This window comes from Acanthochromis polyacanthus, chromosome 5 (genome assembly GCF_021347895.1).
Source record: "Acanthochromis polyacanthus isolate Apoly-LR-REF ecotype Palm Island chromosome 5, KAUST_Apoly_ChrSc, whole genome shotgun sequence".
Classification (NCBI taxonomy): Eukaryota; Metazoa; Chordata; class Actinopteri; family Pomacentridae; genus Acanthochromis; species Acanthochromis polyacanthus.
In genome coordinates, this window is record NC_067117.1 from 38,942,850 (window position 1) to 38,957,145 (window position 14,296).

Consider the following 14,296-nt stretch of genomic DNA (forward strand, 5'->3'; position numbering starts at 1 on the left):
TCACACCACAACCCCTGAGTGAAAATGAATTTGTCTATGTGAACCGAAAAAATGTACATTCAATCAGTGTTCAAATTATTTGTACATCGGACATGATAATAACAAATTTAGTGGCAGGGTGGCCTGGGTCACACATGATTCATTCATCCTGACGCACAGCAGTGAAAAGATTGCCGGCCAGCGCTGCGTGAAATGCCGTGGATCCCGCAGCTTATTTATATACAGATACATTCATGAGTTACTTTGCATTGACCATTCATGGTAAAATGTGGGTGTGTTGTGGGCAGAATGTGAGGTGGATCCACCTGAGCAATCTTCCAGCTGGTGTCTGATTTATCAAGAAATTGCATGCAGCTGTGCTTACGCAAAGTTTCATAAATCAGGGGCGAAGGGCATACGCCCATTTCGTATTATCGGCGTATGCAAACTTTAGTATGGATCCTACGCAATGTTTTATAAATGAGGCCCCTGCCCTGTCTGCTCCGTCTGACCCAGCCACATGCCGGGAACCTGGACACCCTCCTCCCAAAGAGGACCTGGACCCTTGACTGTTCTGTCTGACCAGGACACTTGCTGGTTACCTGGACCTCCTCCTTGACGATGACCGGCTTCATCACCGGCTCTCCACTCTGGCTGCCGCCGCGTACCGCAACACATCCTGCAGTGCCGGTGTGTGCCCTCTGGACTACCAGTCATCCGAAGCCTGCCTGCCCCCTCCCTTCCTGTAGCAGGTCTAGCCTTAGTTGGATTATTCGGCCCCCAGTTCTGTTTGTTTAGTTCTGGTTATTTAATAAAACCTATTTATTTGAAGTCCAACCCACATCTGCCTGCTCTGTGTGCCCTTACTTTGGGTTCAGCCCCTCCACCCCATACTCTGACATTATCTTGAACTTGAGCTTACATTGTTGAAGATGGATGTAATGAAGTGTCCCATGATTCACTGATAAGTGAGTGTGAGAATGCCAATTTGACCCCTTTCTACACTCAAATGTGAACTGAGTAGCTTGATAAACACTACTGTCCACAGTTCAGTTGATTAAAAAAAGTGCAGTGTACTTAAGACTGCACCCTCACAAAGAGAGAAAATGAATAAGAAATCAATACTTTGTCTCTCTGTTTTGCCGTTTTTATCTCTACGCTAAACTGGAGGTTCCTGCTTTGAATACAGTGTTTGTAATGTGAAGTAGAAAAATGGTGATGTATAATTGCTTCTCAGCTGTTTCTCACAACTAAATAAGCATATGTGACATCAAAAGAAGAGTCAACCACCTGTCTTAGGTTCTGGGATCTTACAGCATACAAAAAAGAACACCTTTGTGCAATATCACTTGAATGTCAAAATAGTTAAAAATTGTATCACCTCTCAATAATTGCATTATTTCTCAATTGAAAAGTAAAGTATTTTCTCTAAACAATCAAAAAATAAATACTATAGAATGACTATACTGAAAATACTGTACATGTCCCAAAGTACAGACCTGGCCTGATGGCGTGGGCATTGTAATTAAAGAACCTATATCAACCAGGGGCCTGTTTCACGAAGCAGGTTTATTGAAAACTCTGAGTTTCTTAACCCTGAAATGAGGGAAACTCAGAGTTTTCCGTTTCACGAAGCGAGGTAACTTAACCCTGAGACAGAGGGGTAACTCGAGCCTGTTTCACAAAGAGGGGTAACTTAAACTCTCGGTCAGTTACCGCAGTAACAGACTCTATGACTCTAACCTGGTCGCCAGCAGGTTTATCTGAGAAAACCTCGAGTTTCTCTCTGTCTCCGCCCTCTTTCAGCCACACACGCTGTTTCATTTCCTCATTCATTCAGTCAGTAAGCGGGCGAGTTTTGGCATAGAACAGCTTTTATTAACGATCCAGTGGATAAAGGACCGGCATCACTGCACAGATAATTAAATATTCGTCGGGAGATTGTTATCAGACCGAGCATGAATGTTATCGCATTTCCGGACAAGTATCTGTTTGAGTGGTACCGTTTCGTAATCGTTTCAAGTCCATAATCTACATAAACAACCTAATCTGTCCTTACATTTACATTACCAGCCGCAGTCATGCTCTCACATCCAGCAGATATTGTGTGTTGCGCTGCGGTTCTTTGCAAATGGAAGTTTTTATATAATGTCGGAGATGCAGAGTAGTGATGTGTCGTTCGCGAACGAAACGGCTCTTAGAGCCGGATCTTTGAAGTGACCGACGGGAGCCGGCTCCTTATTGGGAGCCGTGCTGGGAGCCGCGTTGTTGTTTTTCTCTCTCTCACCCTCTCTCTCTCACCCACGCTCTCTCACTTTTTTTCTCTTCAAGCCGGACGTGATTGGTCAATATGTGTTTGCGCTGAGCAGAGCGGGGGAGGGGCGGCAGTTACACTCACAGACGCAGCAGCGGTAGATCAGGAACAGAGCAGGAGGGACAGAGAGAAAGAGAGCCAGGGGCAACAAAACCAGACATCGATAGAAAGGTAAAGAAAATGAGTGACACCAGGAAAACGAGTAAAATCCGGAACCATTTCAAGTTGATAATACAAAGGCAGAGTGTAGAGTCTGCAAGAAAAGAATATCCTACAGATCTGGCTCCACAAAAAACATCCACAGGCATCTGAGAACTGTCCACCCATCAGTGCAATGGGTTGAATGTGATATTAATGAAGGTGCCAGTGTGTCTACTGCTACTGCTGCTGCTGCAGTATCTACAGAATCATGTATGCCACCACAACCACCTAAACCTCCGACCCAGAGCTCTATGACACAGTTTTTGCAGAAGTCTGTGACCACAGCAAGACAGAACTCAATTGATGAAGAACTGGCAAAAATGATTGCCCTTGATTTTCAACCATTTTCAGTTGTGGATGATAAAGGATTCAGGAAGTTTGTTCATGCACTAAATCCAATGTATGCCATTCCAAGCAGGAAAACACTTTCCCAAAAAATCATCCCAGGTCTGTATGACACAGAACATACATTACTGCAAGAGAGGGTTAAAAAAGCCACAGCAGTCTGTCTAATAACTGACAGCTGGACATCCCAAACCAATACATCCTTCTTGTCAGTTACGTGTCACTTTACTGAAAAATTTAAAATGGTGTCCTGTCTTCTGGATTGTTTTGAGTTCAGCGACAGACACACTGCTGAGAACTTAGCAGAAGAGCTGCTCAAAGTGGCAAAAGAGTGGGATGTGGAAAACAAAGTGGTTTGCTGTGTTTTGTGTTGTTTCACTTTAAATTTGTTTAAAAGGAAAAAGCTGAATATTTAAATAGTTGAAAATTGAGTTGTAAATAGTTGTTCTTTGTATTTTATAATTTATTTTTTTACATTTTTGTGGAGTCAGCTGCACAGTAGCGTAGTGGTTAGCACTTTCGCCTTGCAGCGAGAAGATCCCAGTTCGAATCCCGGGGTGGGCCTGGGATCCTTCTGCATGGAGTTTGCATGTTCTCCCTGTGCACACGTGCGTTTTCTCCGGGTACTCCGGCTTCCTCCCACAGTCCAAAAATATGCTGAGGTTAATTGATTACTCTAAATTGCCCGTAGGTGTGAATGTGAGTGTGATTGTTTGTCTGTATATGTAGCCCTGTGACATACTGGCGACCTGTCCAGGATGTCCCCAGCCCAAGTCAGCTGGGATAGGTTCCAGCACCCCCCCGCAATCCTAGTGAGGATAAAGCGGTGTATAGAGAATGGATGGATTTTTGTGGAGTGAATAAAAAAAGCATATATATATATAATAAACATATATAAATTAAAAAAACACAATCTTTTACATCAGTAATTCATTTTGTGCATAACTTTATATTGTTGTTGATAATAAATTAATTAAAGCAACAAAACAACCCGAAGAGCCGTTTGGGAGCCGAAAGAGCCGGCTCTTTTTACTGAGCCGAGCCAAAAGAGCCGGCTCGCTAAAAAGAGCCGGATTTCCCATCACTAATGCAGAGTAAGGCAACTGTATGGAGGATGGTCAGAAAAGTGTTCCTGAACCTGAAACCACTTTTACCATCATTGTGGTTTTCCCTGGACATAAACCTGTCAGAACATCAAAGAGGAGTTCCGCAGGATTGCAGGTGAATGATGTAGAGATCTGTTAAATTCATTTTAAATCATATTCTGTTAATGACATTGTGCTGCAACCTCAGACTGGGATTAGTCATTTGAATTTCTTTTAGGATTTCCCAGTGTGATTGGCTGCATAGATGCACACACATCCCCATCACAGCTCCCTCACATCATGAATAGGAAGTCCATTCACAGCATAACTGTGCAGGTAGGCTACAGGTAGACCGACAACTGTTTCTAAATGTTAAAGACTGCATAATAGTTCAGCATCTGTCATTCTCTGCACTGTCGAGATCATATGTGATGCTGCACAAAGTGTACAAAATTACTTCATTTAAAATGTAATTTGAGTACAAGTTACTTCATTACTTTAATTTATTTAATGCAAAAAAAAAGGATGAGTCATGCATAAAGTTCAGCACAAGTTGTTTTAATCAACTTTGAGGCGTATTAAAGTGCACATCCACACTTAAAAAAGCTCAGCTGAGCTCAGTAACATGATCCTCAACACAAGGAAAACAAGGACAGTCACAACCTGTACTGTATAGTGCAAACTTTTTTCAGTCCCATTGTCCAACCGACAACATTATGATAAGAATAAAGAAATTTAAACAAGAATCAAAGTATTCAAAAACACAAAATGCACACAACATAAAGTGCCCACAGGATCCAAAAATTCAAATGTCCACAGGGTCCCACTGTTATACATTATATTATTATACACAAATATAGGAAAAATAACAACAAACTGCAGCCTAGCCGCTAACCACAAGCTAGCCGCTACTAGCTAACACCGGACGAAACGGCAAACTCACACAGAAAATAGAAGATCCGAGAATTTAGCAAATAGAATGTATCTTTTGTAGAGACTATGGACTTTAATTTTATGAGTTTCTGTGTGTTTAATGTTGGGAAATTTTTATTTGTTATGCTCATGTATGTTGATGTATGTCTTTGCCTGCTCTGGGACTGCAGGTGGAAATTAGCATTCGTGCTATAACCTGGCATAATGCATCTCTCCCTTCGGGGTTAATGTTTATTTGTGCAATGTCCCATGGATCAAATAAATAAAAGAAAGAAAGAAAGAACGATTTACAACACAGGGCAGAGATACAGTAATAAAGAACAATTACAACCTGATAGAACAAATAAAAACATGCTAACTTACTACCACATGCTTTCACAAATTGGATGTTGATGTCGTACATGCTGAAAGCTCCGTTTTGCCGGGCAGGCACATTTTACACAGAATTCTCACGTTGTTGCCCTTTGTGCGTCTTCTGTGTTTGGCCAAGGATTTTTGTGGCTTTCCTCTCCAGAATTTGTGTCCTCTTCGGACTCTTCCTCCTTCATAATCTCCATATCTTGGTCAGCAATAGCCATCTTCCAACGCATAGATCCAGATTATGAGGGCGCGCGCAAGGCAAGGTCACGCAATTGACGTTCAGTTCCGGGGACACACTGGTTTTCTGGCCGCATTTAATTTTTTTGACGATCAATATTGTACTCAGTAACGTGAGGGGTTTCAAATGTAGCGAAGTAAAAATACTTGGGTCAAAATGTAATTGAGTAAAAGTAAAAATTACACATTTCAAAAACTACTCTGAAAATTACAAATTACTCATAAACAGTACTCAATTACAGTAATGTGAGTAAATGTAATTCATTACTTTCCACCCCTGCATTTAGGCTATGTGTGGATAAAACAACTGCACAGTCAAACAGCCACTTAATATTTAGGCTACTTCACAATGTAAAACATGATCAACATGAAGTACCTCCATCAAATAATGCTGAGGGCTGACCTGTTTGAACAATGTTTTTATATTTCATCTTAAGCTGCTGTCCCGTGCGCTTCTCCCCCGCGGGATTTCCCCTAAATGAAATAACTTACTAGGCTACCATTCAAACAGTTTTTCCCTGTAATATTATTACGATTACAAAGGACTACATTTAAACTTACGCATTGATCCGGACAGCAGTGTTCTCCACGCCGTCTCTCTCTCTTTTGCAGCTGCAGCGGTGTTGCACTTCTTTCTAAAAACGTGTTCAAACTCACCATATGAGCGCGTTAAAAATTTCCACTTCAAAAACGCAAACTTTCGCTTCCCCTTTGCCATGGTGACTCGTTGAATCGGGACTCCATTGATGTTGTCTTTTTATAGTTGTAGTGCACGCGCTTAACTCCGAGTGAAACCACTCCGAATTAATTAAACCAACTAAAACCAGCCATTGTGAAACCGAAAATTCAGAGTTTTCTATCTCAGAGTAGATCAACTCAGAGTTGAGGATTAAACTCAGAGTTTGTTAACCTTTTGACGCACAGCATTGATCAAAAGTCACCCGCATTCAATGAAAAATGTCTCTTGACCCACGTTGTGCATCAAAGGGTTAAGCTCTGAAAAACAGACAGGTGGAGCTTCAAACTTGGCACAGAGGTAAGAGGGATTCAGAGCATCTGTGAGAGGTTAGCCAATGTGGATGACAACAAATGGTCAATTTTTTTTTTGCATTTTAAAGTGAGATTTTGATAAACACAACCCCTTCAGAAGAGAAGAACTATAAAAAAAAAATCTCCGAAGAATGGCATAACATCGCTCTCAATTTGTGCAATATTGGTATCCTCCATACCAAGAGGGATTAAATCTGACACCATCACTTCACAGCTAGAAGATCCTCAGTTCATGTCCTGTCCTGTGCCTGCCACTTTTCTGTGTGAAATATGCATGTTCTCCCTTTGCAACATCGGTTTTCACTCACAGTCCAAAAAACATGCTGAGGATAATTGGTGATTCTAAATTGTCCACAGGTGTGAATGTGAGTGTGCTTGTTTGTCTCTATGTGTAGACCTGCGATAGACTCGTGACCTGTTCAGGGTGTTCCCTGCCTTCACTCTAAGTCATCTGGGATAGACTCCATCCCCACCATGAGGATTATGACTGACTTCTCGCAATACTAATGACAGATATATTTTTGTGAAGTTATGATTGCCAGGTGTCTTCATTAACTAATTTATTTTGCTTTACACACAAAACATTGGCAAAGTTCCTTGTACATTATTTTAACTGATGTTGGTGCTCGCCATCGCTGCATAATTGGGAGCTCTCCTTTGTGTGCGTGTGTGTGTGCATGCGTGCGTTGGATAATAAGCTGAGCCAGGAAGTGGCTCACCTTCAACTAATCACCTTCACATGCCATATAGACGGGGTCCTCCCATCTTTTGATGTTGAACCGTTGGTAGGGCTCAGGCCAAATCATGCTGTTCAGTTGTTTGCTCTGATTTAATCTTTTATTCTGCTCGGTGTTCCATTCTGTTTCCTGCATTGAATTTCCCCCTCCATTGCACATGCCACCAGTCTGGACTTCAACTCATCTTTGGAGCTTTGTCTCTGGACCTACAACAGGCATCCAGGCCCAAACTCCCCCATGCCACGCTTCTATTCCTCCGCTGCCCACAGACCCCCCATGACCACTCTCCCTCATTCAGCTTAGTCGAGTAGTTCGTTTCACTCCTTATTTTATCGTTCATAGCAGCTTTGATCAGTGTAATAGCTAGTGCTCTGAGTATTGCCATTCGCATTGTGTACTTTGTCATGCATTCAGTTCCTGACAATCTGCTACATAAACTGTTTGTGAACAATGCTGTCACTGTTTGTGCCTTGTACTACTTGGTCAGTAATCTCTCCCTATAGGTGTATATTTGTTCTCTGGATTTAATCAGCTATGGTTTTCACTGTATAACTTTGTGTAGCTTTGTTCTCTTAAGTCCATGGTACGTGAGCACTTGCGGGTCATGTGTGTAGAATTTCTCCCTCAGCTTCCTACAGAGGTCGCTAGTGTTCCATGTCAGTATCTTTACCCTTAGTTTTAGTCTTAGTTTTCTGTCAGGTATCCCCTTCCATTCATCCTTCCCAAGTCTTCATTCCCTGTGTATTCATTCTGTGTTAATCCTTTGTGAAAAGCTCCTTTTTACAATTATCTGATCTGTGTTTTTACCGTTTGAGCTTGGGTCTCTGATTTTCCGTGACAACTGATTGCATCTACCAACTCTAAACTGACATTGTTTTTCTTTTTTTTCCCAAGTTATTGGTAACTGAAGAGCATACATGAAGTATCTGGATCTGTACAGGCAAATAAAAACACTCAGCCAAAATCATTAATTGAGTATTTGCAACTGATGAAATGACATGCTAACTACACAATGTCTGAAAAAATCGAATGTACCAATGCAGCTTCTGCTAGTTGATATGTTCTGCTATAGTTACATTTGTTATGTTGTAACATTTCAGAACTTTTATTTTGATACTATAGGGCATCTCAATGCACTTTATTACTTTTAGCAGCTAAGGGCTTTTATTTTGATAAGCTCACGTAAATTAACTTCGTTCTCTGAGCCTTATTGGAGATTTGTTCCTTTTTAAAGGGAAAAAACATGCAGCTGCTATATATTCCCACTCTTTAGACTCTTGTTTAAAAGTTTAACCCAGGAGATATGGATGGTAACTAAACACACTACGGCTTATCAGTGTTCATCTGGGACACATTAGATCAAGCATCAAGGCTTTGTTAGTATCATTAGAAACACCTGTGATTTGCCTTGAAGCTGCTGATAGATTTGTCCTGCTGATAGAGACATCACACAAGATACTAGCCAGTCTAACTGAAGGGAAAATGTGAATTTTACAGAAATTCATGAAGCTTCAATGGTGGCTGTGTAAAAACTGTAAAAATAACATCAAAACACAGATTTTGATAAATAACATTCAAAGCCTTGTGAACTGTTTAAAATGTGAATGAAGTTTCTCCTACGGTATAATTAACATTTCTAAGTTTTTACTTTGAAAGTGTAGTATACTTAACAGAATCCTGTTGACTCTTTGTAAATACAAATGTGTCTTATCTGCTAAGAAATTGAGATTTTAAAAAATAAGATAAAAGCAGTTAACAAAAGAGCTGCTCGATAAGCCCTGTTGCCAGGTATGAACTCTTATTTTGAAATTGAACCCAACCATACAGATGGTTCTGTCAATATGTGTGTTTGAGAAAGAGATCAAAGAAAGAACTTTTTTCGGTCTTTTGAGCATCATATTTTGTTTTGACAGTCTTGTAGTGTACTAAGAGAAAATTAATGTTATTATTATTTATTTATTTATTATATTATTATATGCTATTAGAACATTGCAAAGCAACACAAAGAGAATCCAGAAACCCTTTGTCACAGCGATAAATTTGATAGGAAACCATTTCAGAACACAGCTAACCTAAAAATTTCACCACACCAGACCTCCTGAATTTTCTCTCTCCTAACACCCAGAACTTTCTTAACAACAATGAACCGAACAACTTTGAATCATGAAAATGAACACAAATTCAACATCACTCGAGTCATGATCCCAAATCTGGACTCTATATTCCAGGTCTTCAGAATCAGTATTAAAAATGAACACATCACATGTGAAAGGGTTCCAAAGATGAGTGGTTTCTGGCTGCTGTAAGGCCAACTTGTCATTCAGTGGGGACTTTTAACACTGTTTTCTTTAACAAATTTTCTAAAAGCTGTATGACAAATTGCTCATAAAAGTCACAGCAAAACATTCCCTATTGAGCCGTACGTCTTTATGTATTCTTTGTATGAGTTTATAACAACTGTGGAAAGTGCCAAAAAATCGTGTTGTAGAATAAGCCTGAAGAAAAGGAAAAGTGCTTTAAGGCTTGGGTGCTGGCACACTTAATTTGAAGAGATGTTTGAGATATTAAGCACTCTATGTTAAAGTCTTCCTCAGTTCGACAGTGTGTTTTCAGTCCCTAACAGCAGACTAGCTCCTGAATATATCATAGCATGTTTTGTCAGCTGTCAACACTGATTTGAAAGAGATTGATTGCATTTATGTGCCAGTGTTTAACTAAAACTTCAATCTTTTTGTAAGTATGCAATACTGTTCAAAAGTTTGGAGTCACTTAGAAATGTCCTTATTTTTGAAAAAAAAAAATCAATGAGGATAACATTAAAATTAATCAGAAATCCAGTGTAGACATTGTTAATGTGGTAAATTGACTATTCTAGCTGTAAACAGCTGATTTTTTAGTGGAATATCTCCATAGGGGTACAGAGGAACATTTCCACCAACCATCACTCCTGTGTTCTAATGCTACATTGTGTTAACTAATCATGTTGAAAGGCTCATCGATGATTAGAAAACCCTTGTGCAATTATCTTGGCACATGAATAAAAATGTGAGTTCTTATGGAAAACATGAAATTGTCTGGGTGACCCCAAATTTTTGAACAGTAGTGTATAATTCTACAGATTTTCCACAAAACCTACATGTGAAAGCAACATTATTCTCTAATAAAGAGGTACAAGAGTACTTTAAAATCTGAAATGCCTGAGATAAAGGAGAGGAAAGATTTGAGCTGGCGTGTTGTTGCCAGCTGTGCTGTGTAGAGGACCACATTGTCCTGAAGCAACAGCATATCAAGTATACAGTTATGACTCCTACATGGAAGCTACGCCCATGGCTTCCTGATCAGGCCGAGAACTTTTTGAAGTACCCTTATACATTTATACATGAAAAACTATTTAACATATGAGTTAAAAATATATGTTCTAACCTTTACAAAATTATTGATAACCCTTGTTATATTGTTAGACTGACACATGAGGGGCGATCACAATTACTGAGATTATACTTTGTTATTCATTGGCAGAGGTTATCTAAAATTTGTGCAGCTGTGACACACATCACATATCATGTTGGTGAATGAACAAGGACATAAAATGAGATGAGATCCATTGTTGTTCAGCGATGAAGGAAAAGTACATCATTTATGTCAACATCTGCAAATCTTTTTGTTTTACCACCAATCCCCATGTGACGATGTTTCATATATTATTTTTTGTCACAGGAGTGGCGTGCTGAAGAGAAATGTTGCCCCCTCCTGCAGAGAGTTCTCCTAATGTGGCGGCTGTAACCTGGAAGCTGTCACAACTAATCTATCATCACGTCACATCAACTTCACAGTCAAAGAAAATGATGCCTAGGTAAAGATTACTCTATGCTGCTTTTTCCCTTCTCCTAACCTGTGAAACAATTTTCTCTGACAGGAAAGCAGATTGAGCTAGAGGCTATTTTGATATTAGCATATATATCACCAGCCATCCAAGATGACCGCCTACCTGGGTGTCAAAGTCAGCTCTCTATTTAGCTCCCATCATATGACAGCATCATTGATCCACACTGAAAACACCAACATGCTTCATTCTCCTTTGCTGCCAAAACTTTAAAGCCATTTTATCTTTTAGTAAGTTCTAAAACTTACTAAATGGTTCTTGTCAAGCGCAACACCACTTACTGTTTTCCTGCCTGTGTGCTAGTGTTGGAGCTGTTCACGGCTCTTTCTCCGTTGTTAAACTCTGCTTAATAGCACTAAAAACTGTCTGTACGATCAACTGGAGTACTACACAGGCTTCCAAAGCACTTGTGTACAAAACTGCTGCATAGATCTTAATATAACTTGATGCTCCTGATCCACTAGACTTGCAGCAAACAAGCTAGAAATGACTTGTATCTCAAAACACAAAAACCAGGTATTAGAATAGCCAGTTAGTCAAACAGAACATACACTAGCTGATGCACATTAGGAATGAAATTTTGATGAAAAAAAACTCGCCATAAGACCGTTAAAAAAAACAAAAATTGTTTGAAATTATTCAGTATATACAGTAGCTGTTGTATATCCCCCCCATTTGCCCCTTACTTAAAACTTTTCCATTTGATAAAGCTTATTGTTAGGGCAGCTGAGGATCACTTGGACTGTACCCAAGTTATGCAGCTACAGGCTTTGACACCAAGTTCATTAGGTTGAAACAAACATTCACTACACATGATATTACTGTTTGCTGTAGTTATTACTTATACATTCTTTGGGAAGGCACATTGGAATTTTCTCATTTGACTTCATTCCAAATATAATGTTATGACTGGATGAAATTAATGCCATACGTAGTAGTTTTGAACAGTCACTGAGTCAGAATCTTACCTGGATAGCAATGGTGAGCGAGGTAGCGTTGAAGTGTTTCTCCACCAGTTTGGCGACTCTCTGAGTGGTGCTGAATAAATCTGCCAGCTCATCCGACTGAAGATCCTGAAATCGCTCCACTGGTCTTAGTGGGCACACCAACACATCTGAACAAGCTCTGTTAAGGAATTGTGGGCTGCAGACATATTCAAATATTTGTAATCCTGAAACAGAAAAGTTAGATAGCTTACTCATCTCTTACAAAATATTTTAATGAGCCCAAAAATTATGACTGTAACCTTAATGCTGGTGCATCTTCAGATGCCATCAAGATAATTGTAGTATGTCATGACATGGACTATACCAGACTTCTGAGAGTTTCCTGTAGTATCTGGTACCAAAATGAAAGCAACAGGTCCTTTACATTTTGCAAGTTGAAAGACTTGTTCAGGCTCATTTCTCCACATCAAAGAATTAGATGATGTAACAACTGCAAGGTTCCAGACGGCAATCAAAATGGTCTCATATGCAATATTTTGTGAGAGTGTGCAAGTTTAAATTTTAGGTAGTCACATTTGCATGAGTGACTGATAATCTTTTAATTATTTTGTCATTGCTTTAACCAGCACAAGCAGCTACTGTGTTAACCACAGTGGTGGGATCCTCAGTACAGGACTCAGGAGTTCACCTGCATCTGAAGGCTAGTGGACATTCATTTACTGACGGCAATGTACACATTTTTGACAAAGACAAATTGCTTGAGGGATGAGTAAAGGAAGAACCCATGTCAAATTGGAACAACCATCTTCAAACAGAGGAGGGTGCCTTCAATAGCAATTATCAAGCACCTATAATGCAGTGACAAGGTCTCTCCACAGAAAGTTTTGCCATCATTAACATCTTGAGTCACTCCTGATATGGCAGACTGATATCCTTTATGTCAACTGGCAGCTCCATCACCATGATTGCTGTTGTTGTTGCAGTCCTTGGCTGTTATTGGTCCATTAGTCATGTGAGCTGGAGTGACTATAAATTGCATAACTATCAATTAGTCAGAACTACAGAAATCTCTTGGATGAGGGTGACACATCTTCAAGAACCTACAAAAGAAGTGTAGTTACTCAGCACTAGGTCATTATGATCTAGTTGACTGAGAATCTACACAGACACAAGGCTGACATAGGTTTTGGGAACATTGCTCATAATCTTTTTTCTTTTTGAAAATATGAAGAATTTTCATTTTTATGATATAACATTTTAATCTAGAGAGATCTTTGCCGCCCAGGTGCTGAATGATTATTACAAGTTATGATTACTACAATTATCTACAACCTCACAGAGATGGGAGTGGATCCTTCCTGTGTTTCTTGGATCACAGATTTCCTGACAGGGAGGCCGCAGTTTGTCAGGGTGGGCAACTGTGTTTCTGGGACATCAAAAGGAGCAGTCCTGGCTCCATTCCAGTTCACACTGTATGCTGTATTTGAATACAGCACTGAGTCCTGCCACATTCAGAAATACTCTGATGACACTGCCATCGTGGCATGTATCAGAAATGGACATGAAGTCAAATACAGGGATCTGATAAGTGCCTTCAGTGAGTGGAGTCAAAAAAACTGCCTGCTACTCAATGCCCCAAAGACAAAGGAAATGAGCATAGATTTCCACAGAACCAAACCCCCGCTTCAGCCAGTCAACACTTATGGCGTGGACTTTGAGGTGGTGACATCTGTGATGGGTCTGGATCCGTATTTCTGTATTTAGTGAGGTTTTGAGAGCGTTGAAAGTTAGGAAACGTACACAAAAGTGCACAGCCACGCAGGTCTGGGGTCTCCACAATGTGCTTATTTATTACAACAAAAAGGCAGACATAACCTTACCAAGCCCGGTTACACGGCTGCTATTTTATCATATAAACAAAATAGCTGGTACGAATCCATACATCACTTGTGAGTCCAGTGGTAGAAAAATAAATATGAGAGCTCAGCGTCAGGAATGCGTCCATAACGAGAGTGCCACTCAGACTGAAGAAGATGACAACCACGCCCTCTGGTGGCGTTGTACAGTCTTTCTTAAAGGTACATCACACAACCTCAACTGTTACACATCGTATAAATATTTAGGAGTTCACTTTGATAATAAGTTGGACTGGTCTAAAAACGTAGACTTCATCTACAAAAAGGGCCAGAGCTGACTTGTTTTGCCTCAGAAAACTTCGATCATTA

The 14,296-nt window shown here is 40.0% G+C and overlaps 1 protein-coding gene across 4 annotated transcripts in view; it reads right to left on the bottom strand.

Moving 5' to 3' along the window:
• The window catches only part of fhit (fragile histidine triad diadenosine triphosphatase), a 332,178-nt gene that overhangs the window by 39,527 nt on the left and 278,355 nt on the right, over positions 1 to 14,296 (bottom strand). For all 4 annotated transcript variants that reach the window (XM_051948100.1, XM_051948102.1, XM_051948101.1 and 1 more), the window contains one exon: positions 12,093 to 12,238. In XM_051948100.1, the coding sequence (XP_051804060.1) occupies positions 12,093 to 12,238 (146 nt within the window). The remainder of the gene's footprint in view (positions 1 to 12,092; positions 12,239 to 14,296) is intronic.